The 20,510-nt window shown below is 44.6% G+C and overlaps 1 protein-coding gene across 1 annotated transcript; it reads left to right on the forward strand.

The window, feature by feature from the left end:
* The first annotated feature begins 435 nt into the window (after window positions 1-435).
* Window positions 436-19,819, forward strand: chrnb2 (cholinergic receptor, nicotinic, beta 2). The gene is made up of 6 exons (XM_028977156.1): window positions 436-830; window positions 11,811-11,956; window positions 12,033-12,077; window positions 12,175-12,284; window positions 15,322-16,495; window positions 18,380-19,819. Exons 1-6 carry the CDS (start codon window positions 788-790, stop codon window positions 18,530-18,532), a joined length of 1,671 nt encoding a protein of 556 aa, XP_028832989.1. The 5' UTR covers window positions 436-787; the 3' UTR covers window positions 18,533-19,819.
* Window positions 19,820-20,510: the final 691 nt, after the last annotated feature.

A 20,510-nucleotide genomic window follows, 5' to 3' on the forward strand; every position in this document is an offset into this window, starting at 1 on the left:
AGAGATATAGATACCCACGCCTGTTCATTAAAAAAACTGTGCATTCAAAAGCAATTAAAGTGGAACTTGTTATTCTGATTATCCCCGAAAATGTCTTGTTCATGTTCATGCTGGCAGAATGACTTATTAGCATATCTCTTGAAGCAGACATTATATCTGGGCCGATGGACACAACAGGGAAGATAAAGATTATGATAGAAAAGAAAGGGAATTGTTGATTAAACTCTTGGAAAGTAGCGTAATGTACCTTTTAGTAAAAGCCACATTCAATAGAATGTGCATCAGCTGGCATGGCGACATGTGCGTCCTGCACCGTCACTGCGTCCTTCTCCTCTGCACGAGCTCCACGTTCGGGAAGCTGGCGCGTGAGGATGGCGCGCGGGAGCGCGCGGGCGCTACAGCGCATGCGCATTACATAACAGCGCGGAGAGAAAAAAGGCGCAAATACACAACAAGTGTCCAACCAGCGGGGAGCCCTCTGGCCGGACAGTCCCTGCCCGCGTCCCCTGTCGCTGCTCCTCCCGAGGCGTCCGGCGCGCCACCGGAGCGCGCCTCGCCACGCACACCCACCGGGGAGCCGAGGAACCCGACACGGGCATCCACAGCCCCCCTCCGACAAGCGGGCGGTGAGGACGCAGAGAGCACGTCACGTCACGCACACCCGACACGGGCGTCCACAGCCCCTCCGACAGGCGGGCGGCGAGGACGCAGAGAGCACGTCACGTCACGCGCGCGAGCGCGCGCCCGCACACGCAGACCCGGCTGACGCGCGCCAGTCCTCGCAGAGATGGCCGTGTGGATGCTCCTCTACCTCCTCGGCCTCGTCACAAGTAAGCGTCGCGTTTTAATCGACAGCGTGTGTGTGTGTTGGTGTTGTATTGTTTTTTTTCCCAAGGATTTGGGTATACGGGGATAGTGTGTGTGTGTGTGTGTGTGTGTGTGTGTGGGATGGATCGGTCGTGTTTTTTTGTGCGCCATGAGCACATCTCCAGTCCGGTGCGTGTTATCTGTGCAGCGCGTTTTTCTGCACATTGTGAACCGGCTCTATGTTCTCAGTGCATTCAGGTTGTTTGTGTGTGTGTGTGTGTGTGTGTGTGTGTGTGTGTGTGTGTGCCATTATTGCGCATAAGTGAGCTGCCGTCATGATAAAACTGCGGGAAGCTTTTAACGGCCCTGTATTGGTGACACCGCCTTATGATAGAATCCATCATCTCCACACACTCACACACACACACACACACACACACACACACACACACACATCACGTCCAGACCAGGGAAACTCGACCACCTACCTGATTAAAATAGTATTTTTTTATTATGGAAGTCCATGTCTGAACATGACCATAATATTTCATTTGTTACATTATTACCACAAACCAGGAAATCCAAAAATCCTTTTCATCCTTTTGTCTAATTTCTGAATTTTACACCTTTTTCGGCTTCCAGCCGTTGGTCTCACTCTTTCTGTTGCTGAGTGGTTTTGCTACCTGGAACATTCTGCACAGGTAGACCAGGGAGGCAAGACGGACCAGTTTTCTTACAGTCACAACTGATGAATATTTACGCCCGGCACCGTGAGGTGAGGAGAGCCTCGACCCTGCCCTGAACACAGCATCGAAGCCATATTCACGCACCGTGAAGGATGTGGAAAACCACAATGAACATCTACCTCCTGTACATGTCTGTGTAGAGCGAGATGACCACAGAAATCCCACAATGCCTCTGGGGAATGTTGGCTTTGGCCCTTCTGTCCACGTGTCCGGTCTCTGAAGGCGAACGTGGCTAATTAACTCCGACTTTGCGGAGTGGAGGATGGCCCAACCCTGTCCTCGTTCCTCCGAGCTGATGCTTATTACTCTTTAAGCATTATTGGCATTTTTGGGAAAAGTAATCACATGATCACATCATCTTTGTGTTCTTTGCTTTATTTTATCGTCGTTCCTCCTCATTACACTGAAGAGATCATTAGCAAATAATCTGGGTGTTTTGGCAAATTGCAGGAATATGGATTTGTGTCTCTTGCACACATAGATAAAGCATTAGGCTTGTTAGCTGTATATTAACTCTAATTGGCATTGATGCAGATAGCGTGTGTGTATGTGTGTGTGTATGTGTGTGTGCTGGTAAGGGGTCATGGTAAATGTGTGTGTGAGATATGCTGAGCTCGGTAAGGAAGCCTGAATTGGACAGACGCTCACTGTGACTTATGACTGCTGATCAATGAGCATAGATCTGGAGGTCAAGACCTGCTGCCCAGCCCACACACACACACACACACACATACACACACACACACACACACACACTCGAAACTGCACATCAACCGGCAAGCTTGGGCAATGAGGAGGAAATTTATACACACACACACACGCTCATGTACGCATGCATGCATTCATGTGTCTCTTCACACACCTTTACACTCTGAAACGATCCAATTATTCACCCGTAATTTGACGTCCCTGCTTCGTTATCACTTATCGTTAAAGCAGCAAGCCATGTGCAAGTGGACATGAAGTGAAAAAAGAATCGAGTTGGATTGCATGCGTACAGTTTTACATTTTTCATCATGGAATTTCATAAATAAGTAAAACAATGTCTGAAGTGCACAGTGGAGATGGAATGCTTACATGTGGTATTTGCAACATTTGTAATAATTTACAATATTTGTCATTTGTTCCTGTCAGTTAAATGGCAACAACCATAATAGTAATTTCTGGAAGATTTGAATTTGTGGAAAACAGCCCTGTAAAGAGATGTATTACCGTACAAGATGAAACGCAGCCTTATGTTCACCGCATTTCTGAAATCCCGGCCCTTTGCTGGAGAAACAGGACACACCGGCCACAAAATGTCGACGCGTTCGCTCTCGGTATGTGGGAAGGGGCGTCATTTGTAAATGTAATTCAACATGGAAGCCTGTGAGACTCTCTCTCTCTCTCTCTCTCTCTCTATTTCTGCTTTCCTTCCTTCTGTCTCATGTTTGAGCCTGAATGTAAGTCTGTTCTAAATATAACTCTAGTTATTCACACACACACACACACACACACACACACACACACACACACACACACACCTCATCCCCAGTCATACATTCTCCTCTCTCGCTCACTCATCTCTCCCCAGCAAGGACTTTCAAGGGCGTTCCAGCACCTCACTGTCTGCGGCTGAGGATGTGCCGCATCCTTTCATGATTTTCCGCTCGTCACATGACGCGATGTCCCCTGCAGAGCGTGTGGGGACAGAGCCGGACGTCTCACACCTGCCACAGTCTGACCGCGTTTCTCAGCAGGGACTGTGCCGCGCTCGCTGACCTTTGTCCCCGCTCCCTGTGCCACTCTCTTTATCACCCGGTGGGAGGCGAGGCGGTTTCCAGGCCGACAGTCACTGTGGTTCCTGCCTGTAGTGATGGTTTCATGGGATGATGTCTGATCATCTTCACTGACTGCTTGTTTCATTAACAGAAACTCGATAATTTCACCTGTCAGTCTCATCCTGTCCTCTTTCATTCTACCCTACACACACACTCCACTATCAGGCTCTCTGACTATAACTCTGCGAGGTGGTGTACTGTATCTCTGCACTGTGATCATGCTGTAGGGCAGGTGGTGGTTAGCAGTAGTTGTCAGCTGAATGCACTTAAACGTTGCAGTGACAAGAAACTCCCATTAACCACAAATTCGGACCAAAATTACCCTTAGTTCTCACATGGGATACTTCTTTGGGGGCCACTGAGGTGCCACTGAGCAAAGCACCGTCCCCACATGCTGCTCCCCAGGCGCCTGTCATTGCTGCCCACTGCTCACTCAGGGTGATGGGTTAAATGCAGAGGACAAATTTCACTGTGTGCTCCGTGTGCTGTGCTGCTGTGTATCACAAGTGACAATCCCTTCACTTTATCTTTATAAAAAAAAATTCCCCCCCGTACATCTCACAAGTTGAGACCTGGGGAATTTGAAGGCTAAGTTCCCCATACAGGAGAGGAGTGTAGGTGGTCAGGAACTGGGCTTCATCCACATGAATTCCCAGCAGGAAAGAGATCCACATGATACCACGTGATGGTGGTAGACGTGAAAGTGAAGTGATTACGACACTCGCCATTTTTCCTGACCACTGTGTTCTGGGAACTGCGCTTTCCACGGAATTCATGCCAGGGAGAACACGTCGAGCTAGAGGCTCTTCAGTTTTACATTTTTTTCTAAAACCTGGTTTGTCATTTTTGTCATTATGCCACCCCTAGAGATGTACCACTGGAAACAATCAATGTTCTTCACTTTGTTCTTCACTTCACATCAGTGGTTGTGTAGTTCTGCTATTTCTCCTCATCTGAACCCATTTTAGATCAGCTTCCCAGGGTGAAACATTCCTTCTAAAACCTTTTCCTCTGGATTATGACAGATGGTAAAATCTGAGAGAGTTTCTGTTCAGTTCTAGCTCCTGCCTGTGCCCTTGACTGTGGTCTTGGTGACTGAGAGGCGTATTTGTAATCTCTACCTCTAATGGTGTCTCATTTCCTCATGACAGTTTAATATGGTGTAATGTATATTCCTTACATTCTTTTAATTTTTTACTTGATAGCTGCTCCATATCTTTCTGTGATACAACGACGCCATTGTGAGGTTAAACTTTTACGAGAACGTCATACTTTGGATCCACACACCGGGTGCCTTTCCACAGAGCTCTGTTTTCTAGAGAACCTTAGTCATCACCCTGTCATTTCTGATTCTGAGTAAAGATAATTCTCGTTGTATCTGGACAGGTTTCCATCTAGAATTATTCATCATGTTGCCATCGGTATTGTAAATTCTGAGTATCATGACATGGCAGTTTCTCAAAAAAGAAGATCTAGTGTGTCCACAGGCCACCAAATTCATTAGACATAGACAATAAACAAATGATTATTTCACATGATAAATGACATACAGTGGTGTGAAAAAGTGTTTGCCCCCTCTCTGATTTCTTACTTTTTTCCATGTGCGTCACATTTAAAGAACATCAAATAGTATTAAATATTACTCACAATTTAAATATTAAATTGTGGTGAAGTGAAAGATTTTATTTTTTTAATAAGTTGGGCCACCCTTATTAACAACAACAACACTGTTCATGCATACGACTGATTAGAGAGCGACACAGGGATGAAATGTCCCCCACAATTCCCACAGTCACCAAAACAGTCAAATATTAATAGGGTGACCTGTAATTAATTCTAAAAAATCGTATTGAACCTAACCAGCAGGATGTTTTATTTGGTATTGTAATAATGTTGGGGGGGAAGAACCAAAGTGACAATTGTAACGCAGAGGTGCTGCTGGGCTCACTCAGTTGGCGTCTGTTAACCTGATAATTGGGTCCTGATCACTTGTTTGGTTCGAGTGATCAAGGTCCCGTCCCCACACACTGCTCCCTGGGTGATCCCTAGCCTTTCATGGCTGTCCACTGCTCACTAAGGGTGATATTAAAATGCAGAGGACACATTTAATTGTGTCACCCTGTGCTGTGATGCAGGGTAGCACAATTATTCCATTGTTCCATTTTTATTTCTGTTTGATTAAATCATGTTTTCGATTCAACTGTCAAGCGCTTCTTCAATAACTCAATCTTGTGGGATGACAACGATATGTGACATTTAGGGTTTATTTATTGTTCCATGTAGCATCCATAATGCAGCAACTGTCCACAAATACATTTACATGTATAGCATTTAGCAGAGGCTCTTATCTAGAGTCACTTACATGAGTGCCTTAAAATGTCCATCATAGAAATTGTCACATCGGCGAGTTGACGGGGGAAGGAAGCACAGAGGTGGGACATAATGGGAACAAGGATTTATTAAACAGAAACAAAACCAGGCACGATGACCGAAAACTGGGGAAATAAAGGGGGGCACGTTGCTGGAGATGGTGGAGGGTGGTGGACGTCCTCTACAGCAGGCTGGGACGCTGGTGGGGACACAGGCTCTCTCTCATAGTCCTTACATGACTATCGTGTATGGGCACAATGGGTGGAGCCATCCAACAGCCCAACTCGCGTCATCATTGATCTTGTCGTCGTCCATGTCTTCCCAGTCCACAGGGACCCTTGCCAGCAGGGCGAAGATCGCGGGGGTCGCATCCTGTGCGCGTCTTCATCGTACCCCCGGAAGTCATGTGGGTCATCACGGACCTCATGATAATCGCAGAAGGGCGCGATGGGTGGAGTCATCCTGGCCCTGACCGGCCACCAGCTCATGTCATCATCGCTCTCGTCGTCCGTGTCCTCCCACCAGCAGACCCGTGGGTCGTCCACCCTGCTGGCATCCCGGAGCCATCAGCTCCCATGGGCAGTACTCCGGCCATTCTGGTTGGTGCCGGCCCATCTCCCCACCAGAGGAATGCTTCCGTTGCCGTTTCCGGGTTTTGGGGATCACACAGGAATCAGCGTCATCCTCAAACCCTGAATCACCGGGAAGAATCCGATTGCCAGAACTCGAAACAACACAGCCAAACAGTTGCCAGGTCCACAAAGAAGGTCAGGTTCCCAAAAATGTTGCACCCCTTGATGGGCGGAACCACAGTGCCTTTTGGTGATGCCTCCAGCTGCAGCCAATCCTGACAGAAATCCCTTGTTTGCTTCATTAGGACGTAGGGCTCTGCGATTTCTGCAATGTGCAAAATACGGACGGAATCCCTGAATCCAACAAATAAAATGGAATCCACTATAAAACACGGAATTGTGTATAACTGCAATTTCTGGCCGCTGCAGCCCACTACACGTGAGGTCAGCAATTTGGGAAATTTTTTTATGTTGAGGTCAAATGTGAACCACTATTATTTTACAAAAGGAAGAACGTGTAATATTGTGAACTAGTTCTTTGCATGAAAGGCACATATTATGGTTTACAAAAGCAAAGAGTAAATGCCCAAGCACTTTGTTGAACAGTGATTAAATGTGATTTGTGATTTTTCCCCACCCATCCCATAATCACGTCATTGTTAGGTGAATAAATATTTTTATAATGGAAAACATGGAAAGAAGCCTTTTAAACGTTTTTCTAAAAAGGACGTTTTTTGTCTTTCTTTTGAAAAAGCCAGCTGAATAAAAGCCACGATGATCATTAAGCAGTAGAACTATATCTGCATATTTAATGTCAAGTTCGAATTAAAGTTCTATGAGCTGGAAGGGTGGTATGGTAAAATTATTTTGTGGGAATGGCAAAGTTTGGAGAGTTTTTCAACATGTAATGAATGCATGGGAAGTCAAAATTACTTCATAGGTATGAATGCTATTGGCTGTCACATCTGGATGAGACAACTTGAGCCTTTATTGTCCTCCTTGTGTAACACTGTAATGATACAAATGATCATTTTACAAATTATAAAAATGACAATGTGCTTTTTGAGGGACACAGAGGACCTATTTTGATTATCAGTCTGATGTTATTTTTTTGAGTTTGTTGTCAGAATGATGAATGATGGTATGGTCTTGTTGAAAAATGTGCCGATTCCGCATTGCAAATCAAGCAGTGATTATCAGCGCTCTGATCCAGTGGTTAGCAGGGGAACCAGTCACATTTTGAGACACCCTTAGAGACAGGAGACATTAGACACACACTGACACACAGCTCTCTCTGGCGAGGACCGAGGAAGAGTGGCAGTATTTAGCCTGGAGACGCACCACCATGCTGAACACAGATGGGACATCATCTGTTCTGCTGTATGGATGCATGTGTCCTGATCTGTGGGTGATGAATGCACTTTATGATAATTTACGTGCAGTATAACGATTGTTCTGTATGCTGTGGCCTTGGATGTAATGATTCATATATATAATATTTTTATGATATATAAAGCGTTTTGCAGAATGGTGCATTGCTGATGATTATTGTGTGGTTGGGCTGAATAAGGGACATTTTTAGTATATCCAGGTTACAGATAGTGTGATGCCACCCATTCATATATGTGCTGGGTCCTAATGGCCTTCACACCCCATGTTCTACATTAATGCTGTGTGTTTTTGTTATTAAAAACCACTCAGTTTCAAAATTTCCACACAGCCTGACAGTTTGTGACGCCTTTAAATTATTGACAATTGCAGCTATTTATATTGACCCCTGCATAACAGTTAAAATACTGTTACACCAAAATACTGAATTTTCAGGGCAATCCTACTAAGGATATATCTGGATGTGTGTGTGTGTGTGTGTGTAAAGCCATATTTCCAATTTTACAGCTTTATATCACTGGCTGTCTCAACTGGATTAAAATAAAAGCTATGCACATTGATATTGACTATTGTATTATAATTAATATAGAATGATATATATTAACATTGTTCTTTGAATATCATTTGTAGCATTTATATTATGTAGCATTTGGTATAATGTAGTTAGCTTCATAGTTAAATATCATTATATGTGCACATACTGTATATTTCAAATGCACAAATGCCTAGTGGTTAAGGAAGCGGCCCCGTAATCAGAAGGTTGCTGGTTCGAATCCCGATCTGCCAAGGTACCACTGAGGTGCCACTGAGCAAAGCACCGTCCCCACACACAGCTCCCTGGGAGCCTGTCATGGCTGCCCACTGCTCACTCAGGGTGATGGGTTAAATGCAGAGGACAAATTTCACTGTGTGCACTGTGTGCTGTGCTGCTGTGTATCACGTGTGACAATCACTTCACTTTCATATGAGAAAGAGAGTACAGGATGTGCTGAGTAGTACTGTAATGTTTGATTTGCGACTGGGGCAGTATTATGGGATATACAATCATTTTATTAGGTCCATGTTGCTAGTATCGGGTTGGACATCCTGTTGCCTTCATTCTTCATGGTATGACTTGAGAAGGTATTTCAGAGGTGCTCTATAGGATGGGGAAATGGTGACTGTGGAGGATGTTGGAGTACAGTCCAAGAGAGGTGGGTCCAGTGTTCTCATAAAGGCGTGCTCCAATGGTACTAAAGAAAATATCACCCCAATCCAATCTGTTCTACATGTGTGAAGTGTAGCCTTGGTTTCCTGTTCTTGTCTGGCAGGAGTGTTGCCTTGTGGGGCGTTCAACATGTGGGGTAGATCAACGTTCAGAGGTGCTATTCTGCATACCTTGATTATTTGAGCTACGGCTGACCATTGTCCTCACCCAGGCTTTTCTGTCCATGCAACAGCCAGTCACTGAATATTTGCTCTTTTTCAGCCCATATTCTGTAAAACCTTCAGATAGTTTTCCACGAGAATTAAGCAACAACAACCATTCAAAGTCACGTAAATCCCAGTTCTTCCCATGCTGAGGTTCAGTTTGAACTAAATTCATTAAGTTGCTGCCATGTGATTGCAATAAATTACATTAGAATGCAATAAATGTTGCATGTGTCTCATATATATTCTGCTGTGTGTGTGTGTGTGTGGGGGGGGGGGGTCTTCACAAGATAAAGAAGAGAAGGGGATTTGGCACCTGAAACCTTCCAGCCTGAAATATCTAAAATCAATGTGAGCAAGATGAGTTGTAGGAAGAGGAGAGAAATACACACAAAGCCAGGGTATTGATTCAGTATTTTAAACTAGCCTTCTTAAAAGAAACACACACACACAGGCATGCTGCATATTTATGTGTGTATTATATTGGTTATGCTGGTTTTATTCATTGCATCTCTGTACTATCTGTAAATAAATCCTGTGTAAGTACGCAGATGACAGAATTCCACTGCAGACAATATACAAAGTGACAAGGCGTACGATCTTTTCTCCTGTATGCCTGGCTATTGTACAAATAAGGCCTTGGGACACAGTTGTGTACTGTGACTACATCTCTGACTGTTACAGTCTGTGAAGAACCTGAAAAGATCCTGAGATCAAGCTTCAAAAAGTGGACCAGCCTTTCCAAATGGATCTGGAAAGCATAAGAAACAGATAAAATTAGGATGCACAAAATATCGCATTGAATACCATAAATTACAAACATGAATCATATTCTGGATGATGGAGAATTCCAAATAGATCAAATAATTGATCAAATGTCTAGATTCTCTTCGTTAGAGTGGTGTGGTTACTTCGTACGACACCAGCTTGTACAGCTCGAGCAGTTTCATAAGATCATCTTGTCTGACTGATTGATGAAACGTGATAAAAATGTGGATTGATAAAGTTCTGCAGAGTATGTGGCTGATGGATAATTCCAAAAACCTCTGTGCAGGTACATGTCTTCATTAACTACCATGAGAAGAGCACTAATGAGTCTGAAGCATGTACTCGTATCTCCTCCTGCTGTACGTTAAAACAGGAAGCAAGCACTTACTGCGCAGAGCTCCCATTTTTCTAAAATGGGATGGAAGAATAACATGACGTTAAATAAATAGTCACTTTGCCGTTCTTACGCCGTGCACACATACACACATGCAGACACGTGAAATGTTACAAGCACTTAGAACCGTGGCTTAATGTAGCTGGGAGAGGGAGAGAGTGGAGGGGGATGGGCGGAGCAAGGATGGAGGGATGAGAGGACAGAGGTGTTCATTTATTAAAACGCTGTTTTCCCTCTGACATTTCAAAGCTGGAGAGAAAGAGATTAAAAGAAACGAGAGAGTCTTGATGGTGTGTGTGTGTGTGTGTGTATGTGTGTGTGTTACCTCCTGCTGTGATGAGCCCCTCTAATGTATTATAAAATTTACTGGCAGCTTGGGCTTTTGGCTGCTGTACATCAGCCACTTCTGCACACGGCATACATTAAGGGAGTGAGGAGAGAAAGAGGAGATGTGAAATGGAGAGAGATAGAGAGAGAGAGATGTAATGCGCTGTGAGGTGAGAGCATTGGGACGAGCGACAGAGAGGAATCAATAGAGAGAGAGATAGAGACTGGTTCAGGAAGAAGAGTGTACAGTGTGTGTGTGTGTGTGTGTGTGTGTGTGTGTGTATGTGTATGTGGCGCTTTTTTCATTTTTAGGATATTTTGGCTCCTACAGAACAGGTAAATCCTAATTGTCTGTGAATGGGGGATATTTTACTGCTCCTTATTTAAGTGGAAAAATATTTCATAAACACGTTTAAAAAAAAGCCAAGGGCGCCCGGTTCTTCAGAAGATCATACCTTCGGGATTTGAACCAACAACCTTCCGATTATAAGTCTGCTTCCTTACCCGCTAGGCCACCACTACTAGTTTTAATTTTAGTTTTAGTCCAATCTGTCACTTTAGTCTTTATTAGTCATGTCAAGTTTCAGTCGACTAAAAGTCTGAGCATTTTAGCGTTTATGTCTCATCTCGTCTTCATCATGTCAAAAAGATATTTCGTCTTTAATTTATGTTTTTTTATGTTGACAAAAACAACAGCTGAACCACAGATGTTGTGTTTTGTCCACAAAATTTATGTTTAAACGTCGTCGTGAATTAACCTTTCGGACATGATGAAGACGACATGAGACGAAACGTAACCAGCATATATCATGTAATGTTGTTGACGAATATTGTTTAAAAGCGTTTTAAATCATGCTTTCTGTTTCCCATCCGGTTGCACAGATTGTGAGTAGGTCATTATTTTTTGCATTATTTCATCATATATTTCATTGATGAAAATACCACTACCATAGAGGAATATGATGAAAATGAATGTTGAACCCAGTGTAACATGACAGTGGTGAACAATTTTTACGTATGTGATAGTTGATAGTTCTGTAGTTAATAGGATAAGGACACCTTCTTCCCATGTTCCTCCATTGTAGGTCATTTCCAAATATATATCCTGTGGAAATAGTATTCCGTGTGTGTGTGTGTGTGTGTGTGTGTGTGTGTGTTGTGACTGATTGGTTATGACCTCACAGCAACTCACTTTTCTCTTGTACAGACAGTCTAGGGGCCGACACGGAGGAGCGACTGGTGGAGCACCTGCTGAACCCGGCTCACTACAACAAGCTTATTCGGCCTGCAACCAATGGCTCTGAGCTGGTGACTGTGCAGCTCATGGTCTCCCTAGCCCAACTCATCAGTGTGGTATGTTCAAGTCCTAGTTATGGTGGTCAGGGGTGCCATGTCAAGATGAGTGAGGTTTCATGTTTTATTTTTCCAGCATGAGAGGGAGCAGATCATGACAACCAATGTGTGGCTCACTCAGGTGAGTGTCTACACCTCTTCTCTACCTGATTTCACCTGTACAAATAGTAATTAGTAATAATACTGTTAATGATGTATTTGATGTTGTACATTATCAGGAATGGCAGGACTATAGGCTGACATGGGTGCCTGAGGAGTTTGACGGCATGATGAAGGTCAGACTGCCATCCAAACACATCTGGCTGCCTGACGTGGTTCTCTACAACAAGTGAGTCCCATGGAGAAGGGGAAGGAGGAGACAAATTTAGGTTCATATGTTGCATTCCACACATCTGTCACATGGTGGCCAGGGAGGGGAATATTTTGTACCTATTACCGGCCAAATGCAGGTTATTAAAGGAATTCTGGGTAAGTGGTGGATTGGCAGTTTGGACAGGAAATAAATGTTTGTTTTAAGACTGATCTGTTGGTTGCAGCATTATTCCTGTGTGGCTGCTGGTGTGCCACAGATGCCACTATCAGTAGAATGTGGCAGTGCTGTGGCTTGCTGTGGATGAAGAGGGAGATATATTACCCTGACAACAGTAGAATTGTCATGGAATAATGCATTTATGGATGTGTTAACATCATATCATGGTAGAAATTCTGCCCACTCAGGTCCTTCATATTTCAACATTAATTAGGACTTCCTTCAGACTTCATTTTCCAGACATGTCAAGCTTGAAAAAAAATTAATGGCTGACTGACAGCTCTACAGAGGGCATTAGTGACGTGCATACATTTTACAAATACAGATCCGTGGTCATGGACCAAACCTCAGCTTCCCAAATGAAATCAAATTAAAAAAAGATTTGCTCAACAGTTGCTTTCTTCTTCACATCTTTTATACATCATGCCCCCCTCCCTCGGCTGTTACATGAGTATTGTGAAGCGCAGGTCATTTGTTCCTGTCGTCGGTGACTCACAGCTGACGTCTGTGTGTCGTCTTACTGCCGTGCCCTCAGCCGCCTGTAACCGATGCGTGTGCCTCCCCGTCCATCAATCTTTCATCCGTCTCCATCCATCTAATGATCCGTCTTTCCAAACCTAATTACACACACTCACTCTCTCACAACCCTGGCTGGCTGAAGTGTGTGTGTTTGTGTGTGCATGAGGCCTCAACACATTGGAGGTAAAATCAATGCTAGTTTTTTTTTTCAGAAACGTATTGGATTACCTTTCACCTTTTCAGAATATAGCATGTTGGCAAAATATGTTATTTTCTATTTTTTAAACATTGTGTAGGGCCATAGTTACCAAACCCAGGGCCTACATAGAGCCGTAGAGCTACACAAATTCCTGCCCTTTCCTACCTGTGCCAGTGTTTTTGCTCTTTGTTCTTATAAATGTAGAGGGCATGCAGTAGATACTTATGTACATGTGATTTCTCACTTTTTATACAAAAAAAATTAATAACTAAAAACCTCAAGTAAACTTTTTTTTCACATTGTCATTGTGGGGTGTTGTGAGTCGAATTCTGAGAAAAAAATGTAATCCATTTTGAAATAAGGCTGTAACATAAAATGTGTCTGTGAAGATTCTCAGTCATCCAGGTGAATTTGTCTGAATGTTGAGTCGTGACAACTGGACTCTTTCTTTCTTTAATGTAGAGATGTTTCATTCTGCATCCACAGAACTTTGTCAATCTGAGGGAAATTAGCTTGTGCCCCCAGATTTATCCTCCAGGTTGGTTTCACCTCAATCCCACCTAGAATAGGCTTGTTACGTGAAACAAAGGCAGGGGAGGGGTGGGTAGATGTGACAGCCCCGCCCTGGCAGCTCCTCCTGCCCCCATTAAACTCGTTAATGTTGCCAACCTGGTGGACGTGTGAATTGGGCCTGACTGTCCTGGGGATGGATGAAAGGGCAGCATTATAGGTTGGAGATAAATTGTGTCTGTGGCCTGCACATGCAAAGCTTCCCTCCCAGATTGACTGTGGACGAAGAATGAAACGTCTCTACATTAAAGTCCAGTCCAGTTGCCATGACTCAGCTTTCAGATAACCAAATGTGGGAAAAAGTGATTACAGTGGGTATGGAAAGTATTCAGACCCCCTTTAATTTTTCACTCTTTGTTATATTGCTGCCATTTGCTAAAATGAAGTACATTTTTTACTCATTAATATACACACAGCACCCCATATTGACCAGGAAAAAACAGAATTGTTGACATTTTTGCAGATTTATTAACAAACAGAAACTGAAATATCACATGGTTGTAAGTGTTCAGACTGTTTGCTCAATATTTAGTAGAAGCACCCTTTTGATCTAATACAGCCATGAGTCTTTTTGGGAAAGTTTTTCACACCTGGATTTGGGGATCCACTGCCATTCCTCCTTGCAGATCCTCCCCAGTTTTGGCAGGTTGGATGGTAAACGTTGGTGAACAGCCATTTTTAGGTCTCTCCAAAGATGCTTAATTGGGTTTAAGTCAGGCTGGCTGGCCATGCAAGAACAGTCACTGTTGTTGTGAAGCCACTCCTTCAATAGCTGTGTGGGTCATTGTTTTGTTGGAAGGTAAACCTTTGGTCAGTTTGAGGTCCTGAGCAATGGAGAAGGATTTCGTCCAGGATATCACTTGGCCGCATTCATCTTTCTCTCGATTGTAACCAGTCGTCCTGTCCCCCAGGTCCAGGAAGGGTTCTAGTCATCCCAAGTGTCTTCTGTTTAAGGATTATGTAGGCCAATGTGCTTAGGAACCTTAAGTGCCACAGAATTTGTTTTGTAACCTTTGCTAGATCCGTGCTTTGCCACAATTTTGTCTCTGAGCTCTTCAGGCAGTTCCTTTGACCTCATGATTCTCATTTGCTCTGACATGCATTGTGAATTGTAAGGTCTTAGACAGAGAGGGGTGTGGCTTTCTAATCAAGTCCAATCTGTATAATCAAACACAACTGGACTCAAATGAAGGTGTAGAACCACCTCAACGACGATCAGAAGAAATGGACAGCACCCGAGTTAAATATATGAGTGTCAAAGGGTCTGAATACTTAGGACCATGTGATAAGTCGCTCTGGATAAGGGTGTCTGATAAATGCTGTAAAAATGTCAATTTCATTGTTAATAAATCTGCAAAAATGTCACCAATTGTGTGTTTTTCTGTCAACATGGGGTGCTGTGTACATTAATGAGGAAAAATGAACTTAAATGATTTTAGCAAACATAACACAGAGTAAAATTGTAATACTTTTCATACTCACTTTATAATTCATTTTTTGTTAAAAAGAAAAAATATATATAATATGTTGTGCTGTGTTCCCACCCAGTGCTGATGGCATGTATGAGGTGTCCTTCTACTCCAATGCTGTGGTCTCTCATGATGGCAGCGTCTTCTGGCTTCCTCCAGCCATCTACAAGAGTGCATGCAAGATCGAGGTCAAGCATTTCCCCTTCGACCAACAGAACTGCACCCTGACCTTCAGATCCTGGACGTACGATCGCACCGAGGTGGACCTGGTCCTGCGTACAGATGTGGCCAGCATGGATGATTTCACACCGAGCGGCGAGTGGGACATCATTGCCTTGCCTGGACGCCGCAACGAGAACCCGGCAGACCCTGCGTACGTGGACATCACCTATGATTTCATCATCCGCCGCAAGCCACTGTTCTACACCATTAACTTGATCATTCCCTGCGTGCTGATCACCTCCCTGGCCATCCTTGTCTTCTACTTGCCCTCAGACTGTGGTGAGAAGATGACGCTGTGTATCTCCGTCCTGCTGGCCCTTACTGTGTTCCTTCTGCTTATCTCTAAAATCGTGCCGCCGACATCGCTGGACGTGCCGCTGGTGGGCAAGTACCTCATGTTCACCATGGTGCTGGTGACCTTCTCCATCGTGACCAGCGTGTGCGTGCTGAACGTGCACCACCGCTCGCCTACTACCCATACCATGCCGCCCTGGGTGAAGGTGGTGTTCCTGGAGAAGCTGCCCGCGCTGCTCTTCATGCGGCAGCCTCGGAACAGCAGCGAACGCCAGCGGCTCCGGCACCGGCGCCACGCCAGCGAGCAGCGCGAGGCTGCGGGCCAGGGGGTGGGGCTTATGGTGGGGCTCAGTGGCGGTGGTGGAGGTTCGAGTGCTGCTGCAACTGGAAGCTTGTTGGGAGGAGGAGGAGGTGGAGGCTTTGTGAAGGAGAGCAGCAACAGCGAGGCCTGCACCTGCTACGTGAACCGGGCGTCGCTCAAGCAGTTTGGTGCAGAGATGGGCGGCGCCGGGGGCTCGGCCGACGGTTTGAATGGACTACGAGAAGGGCGGGAAGGAGCAAGGGAGGGGAGCATCCAGACATCTAGTCTGACACGGGGGAAGCAGCAGCAGCAGCAGCAGCCGACTCCTGCTGTAGGACACGCCCTGTTGGGCCAGGCCTATCCAGGATTGGACGAGGCGGTGGATGGCGTCCGGTTTATTGCCAATCACATGAAGAGTGAGGATGATGACCGGAGTGTAAGTGTAATCTATATTTACTTCATGTAGATGTGTTTGTGTGCGTGATGGACTGGTGGAGGGCTGTTAAGGATGCATGGAGATGTAAGGTGAACCCTGCATGGGTTGTAGATGTGTGGAGTTTGTGACTCTGTTAGTGACCTGTGACCCTGCAAGGGAAAGATTAATTACCAGTTATTTTATTCATTAAGAAAACATTTTTTTTCATTTCAAAGCTTCACTCAAATCAGTATCCATGTCAGATGAAAAAGCCCAGAGCTATGCTGACCTGTCTTGTTAGTTTAAGGCACCTGGTGCCTGAGTGGCCACATCACAAGCTCCTCTGTTACTGTTGAGGAAGGAAGTGGCCCCGTAATCAGAAGGTTGCCAGTTCGAATCCCGATCCGCCAAGGAGCCACTGAGGTGCCACTGAGCAAAGCACCGTCCCCACACACTGCTCCCGGGCGCCTGTCATGGCTGCCCACTGCTCACTCAGGGTGATGGGTTAAAAAACTAACAAGACAAGTCAGCATGGCTCTGGGCTTTTTCATTTGACATGAATACGGATTTGAGTGAAGTGAAAGTCAGCATGAAATGAAGAAAATTGCTTATGTGATAAATACAATTCATGGCTTTCTCCTTCTAAAACAGCCCGCAACCTTGGAGAAATAATAGACAATCAACTCTCCTTCTCGACTCACATCAGCAATCTTTCCCGCTCATGTATATTCCTTCTCTACAATATCAGACAAACCCGTCCTTATCTGTCAGCACAGGCCACTCAGATACTTGTTCAGTCCTTAGTAATCTCACGACTGGACTACTGCAACTCCCTTCTAGCTGGTCTACCACTATGTACCATCCGACCTCTACAACTCATACAAAATGCAGCAGCACGACTGATCTTCAATCTTCCCAAGTTCTCCCACACCCCTCTGCTACGCTCCCTCCACTGGCTCCCTGTAGCTGCACGCATCAGGTTCAAAATACTGATGCTGGCCTACAAAGCCAAAGATGTGTACAAAGCCACACAATGTATCACAATGACAATCACAATGATGAGGTGAGCGTTGAATAAAAGGGGATTTGAAATACAGGATAGTTGGTTTAACTGGTTTAACTGAAAGCAGATGTAAAGGTGGCAGTAATGATTGTTGAATTGGGAATATGAAGGTTTTTGTCATCTACACATGTGTATTAGTTGATGTTTGCATGTCCATGCAAAGCTATACACATCTGCCTCAATATATAATTTGTAATATTTTGGCAAAAGTGCAAGTGAACACGATCATGCAGCCATGAGGCATGTGGGCGTGAATGATGGAAGCGGCATGAGTCAGGAGAGAAATGACAGTTTGGATAATTAGGCGGTGACATGGTCACCTCACAGCATATGAGATGCTGAGGGGAATTAATGTGAGCGTCACTTGTTCCAGGGCCTGATGAATTTTCATGAGTGCATTTACACAAGCATGCTACACACACGAAAAGCTCTTAAAGAGAGAGTGTGTGTTTTTTTGTGTGTAAGTAGCTGTGTGTGAACATTAATATCTGAGCAAGGAGCTTAGAGGAATTCTGCCATCATCATCCTGACCTGCACACATCCCTATCTCCATGGTTACAGGGCTGTTGCCATGCCGACCCCACTTTGTGCCATAGCTGCGGTTATGGTGTGAGTTCCGAGTTCTGTAGGGGATTGAAGTGTGTGCAGATATTAACCCCTTACCACCTCTCTCTCCACATTCCCTCTTCCTCATTTCACGCTCCTCTTCCTCATCATCTCTTGTACTGTTTTCACCATAACCCTGCAACATTTGATCTCCTTCTTCTGTTCTTTAATCCCTATTCTGCTTCTTAACCTCCCCCCTATCTCTCTCTCTCTCTCTCTCTCTCTCTCTCTCTCAGGTGAGTGAAGACTGGAAATATGTTGCCATGGTGATAGACCGGCTCTTCCTGTGGATCTTTGTGTTTGTGTGTGTCTTTGGCACAGTGGGCATGTTTCTTCAGCCACTCTTCCAGAACAGCAGCTCCAAAACCCTCACCCACACACCTGGCTGACCAATCACATGCCTCGCTACGCTAATGGACGCCGCCCACCACCAGTGAAAGGGAGGGGGAGGGGCCGTGCCTGGGCGAAGGGATTTTTTGGACTCTCCAGAAGGACGTTTTCGTGTTGCTGGCAAAAACAGGACGTCTGAAGAACCCCTCTCTTCTCCCTCCTGTGGCAGACAGCACGACCAATCAGGGAGAGGGAACTCACATGTTTACTTTGTTTTCCAGCCAATCAGCACTCTATAAATGAATAATGACACCTGAATAATGACTCTACAATTTCAGCAGGGAACACTTTACTATCAGATGTGTAAAGAAGAAATATTTAAAAATATACATTTGTTTCTCATTTTAATCATTTAATAGTGTGGCTCAGCATTTTTGTCAGCAGGAGCACACAGAAGGACTGGCTGTCTGCAGTGTGGTGTGATGCAGTATTGAATAACACCCACCATAACATGCACGCTGTGTTTATATGGGTGGAAAAGAGACATCTGTGCATGGTTAGAGTTCAGCAACGTAGATGCAACATGGGTAGAACTGTGGTGAATAGAGGAAAAGACAAGAGATTGATCTTCACCAACTAGCACTATGGAAAACGGGCAAAAGTTTCTTGATTGAACCACTTCTGAGATGAGTGGTGCAGTCGGCCAGCAGCAGCGGTGTTTTTATTGCCTCCACAGAGACATGCTCTTATTTAATCCTATTATGTTTGTGCATTTTCCATTATTATTGTATGTCGCACACACCCATACAGATTACAATATTACATATGCATCATTTTCCCAGTCCAGAAGTATACTGTTACCATAGCAATAGCACTCCTGAACCTATGATATTATTTCTTCTTTCTGATGTACTTTATAGATTTCTATATGATTATGGATGAGATGATCTGTCTGTGGAATACTGAGCTACTGCACCCACCATGTGAGACATGGTGAGGGACCTACAGTCACTGAAGACCCTGAATCAAGGTGTTTCTTCTGATCAGCTTCTAACACCACAGGGTGCACTTGTTTTCATGCTTCTCAGCTTTTGTCCTGCTCACTTCCTGCTGCGCTGCCCTTATTCTGTCACAAATCCTAGAAAGGAGGCCAGTGAGCACCTCCCCTAGGCAGCCAGTCTTCGAGAGCTCTGCCGGCCCCTGGGTCAATCAGATGTACAGGAAGCAGCGCGTAGGCTAATGACAGCGTCGTAGCGTTGTGTCGACATATCCCTCTGGCTCCTCCCTCCCCTCCTTCACACTTCCAGATTGCCTAGCCAATCAATTAAAATTAGAAATGACCATTTCTTTTGCATTCTGTGGTTCTTATTGCTGCGTGTCAGGATATTTTTTGTAGAAGAAGGGACACCTTCGCTGGAGGATTTATTTAAAAAAAATACATTTTCACTACTGAGCTGCATTCATTAGGTCTTCTCACATATCTAAACACTTTATGCTTAATGTCACTGTGATGATTTTTATGCTTTTATTTTCCACATTTTTCATTATATTCCCCATTGGTGTTAAAGTGACATGAGATGTGACCACAAATATCATAGAATATGATATCGTTTATAACCCAGATGCAACCTGAAACACACCCATCCCACAAAATGAAACCATGACTGCAACATACAGGCCACACTTTACTTTTCAGGATTTTGTAAGGTCACCTCTAGTTGCTGATAAAATTATCTTGATCTTTGGGATTAGTGATGGGGAGGAAGCAGGGCGTGATACACCAGTGGTACAATTACATTTACAGCATTTATCAGACGCCCTTATCCAGAGCGACTTACAATCAGTATTTACAGGGACAGTCCCCCCCTGGAGCAACTTAGGGTTAAGTGTCTTGCTCAGGGACACAATGGTAGTAAGTGGGATTTTAACCCGGGTCTTCTGGTTCATAGGCGAGTGTGTTACCCACTAGGCTACTACCACCCTAGTGGTAGACTTGTTATTCTGTCTTTTATTTGAAAGAAATGCACACTCATAGAT

Source organism: Denticeps clupeoides, chromosome 4 (assembly GCF_900700375.1).
Source record: "Denticeps clupeoides chromosome 4, fDenClu1.1, whole genome shotgun sequence".
NCBI classification, from domain to species: domain Eukaryota; kingdom Metazoa; phylum Chordata; class Actinopteri; order Clupeiformes; family Denticipitidae; genus Denticeps; species Denticeps clupeoides.

Bases quoted from the DNA above. Each gene is read 5' to 3' on its own strand.
- chrnb2 (XM_028977156.1), top strand. From the start codon at position 788: ATGGCCGTGTGGATGCTCCTCTACCTCCTCGGCCTCGTCACAA. The intron at 831-11,810 runs GTAAGCGTCGCG...TCTCTTGTACAG, and splicing joins CCTCCTCGGCCTCGTCACAA to ACAGTCTAGGGGCCGACACG. The intron at 16,496-18,379 runs GTAAGTGTAATC...TCTCTCTCTCAG, and splicing joins GTGAGGATGATGACCGGAGT to GTGAGTGAAGACTGGAAATA.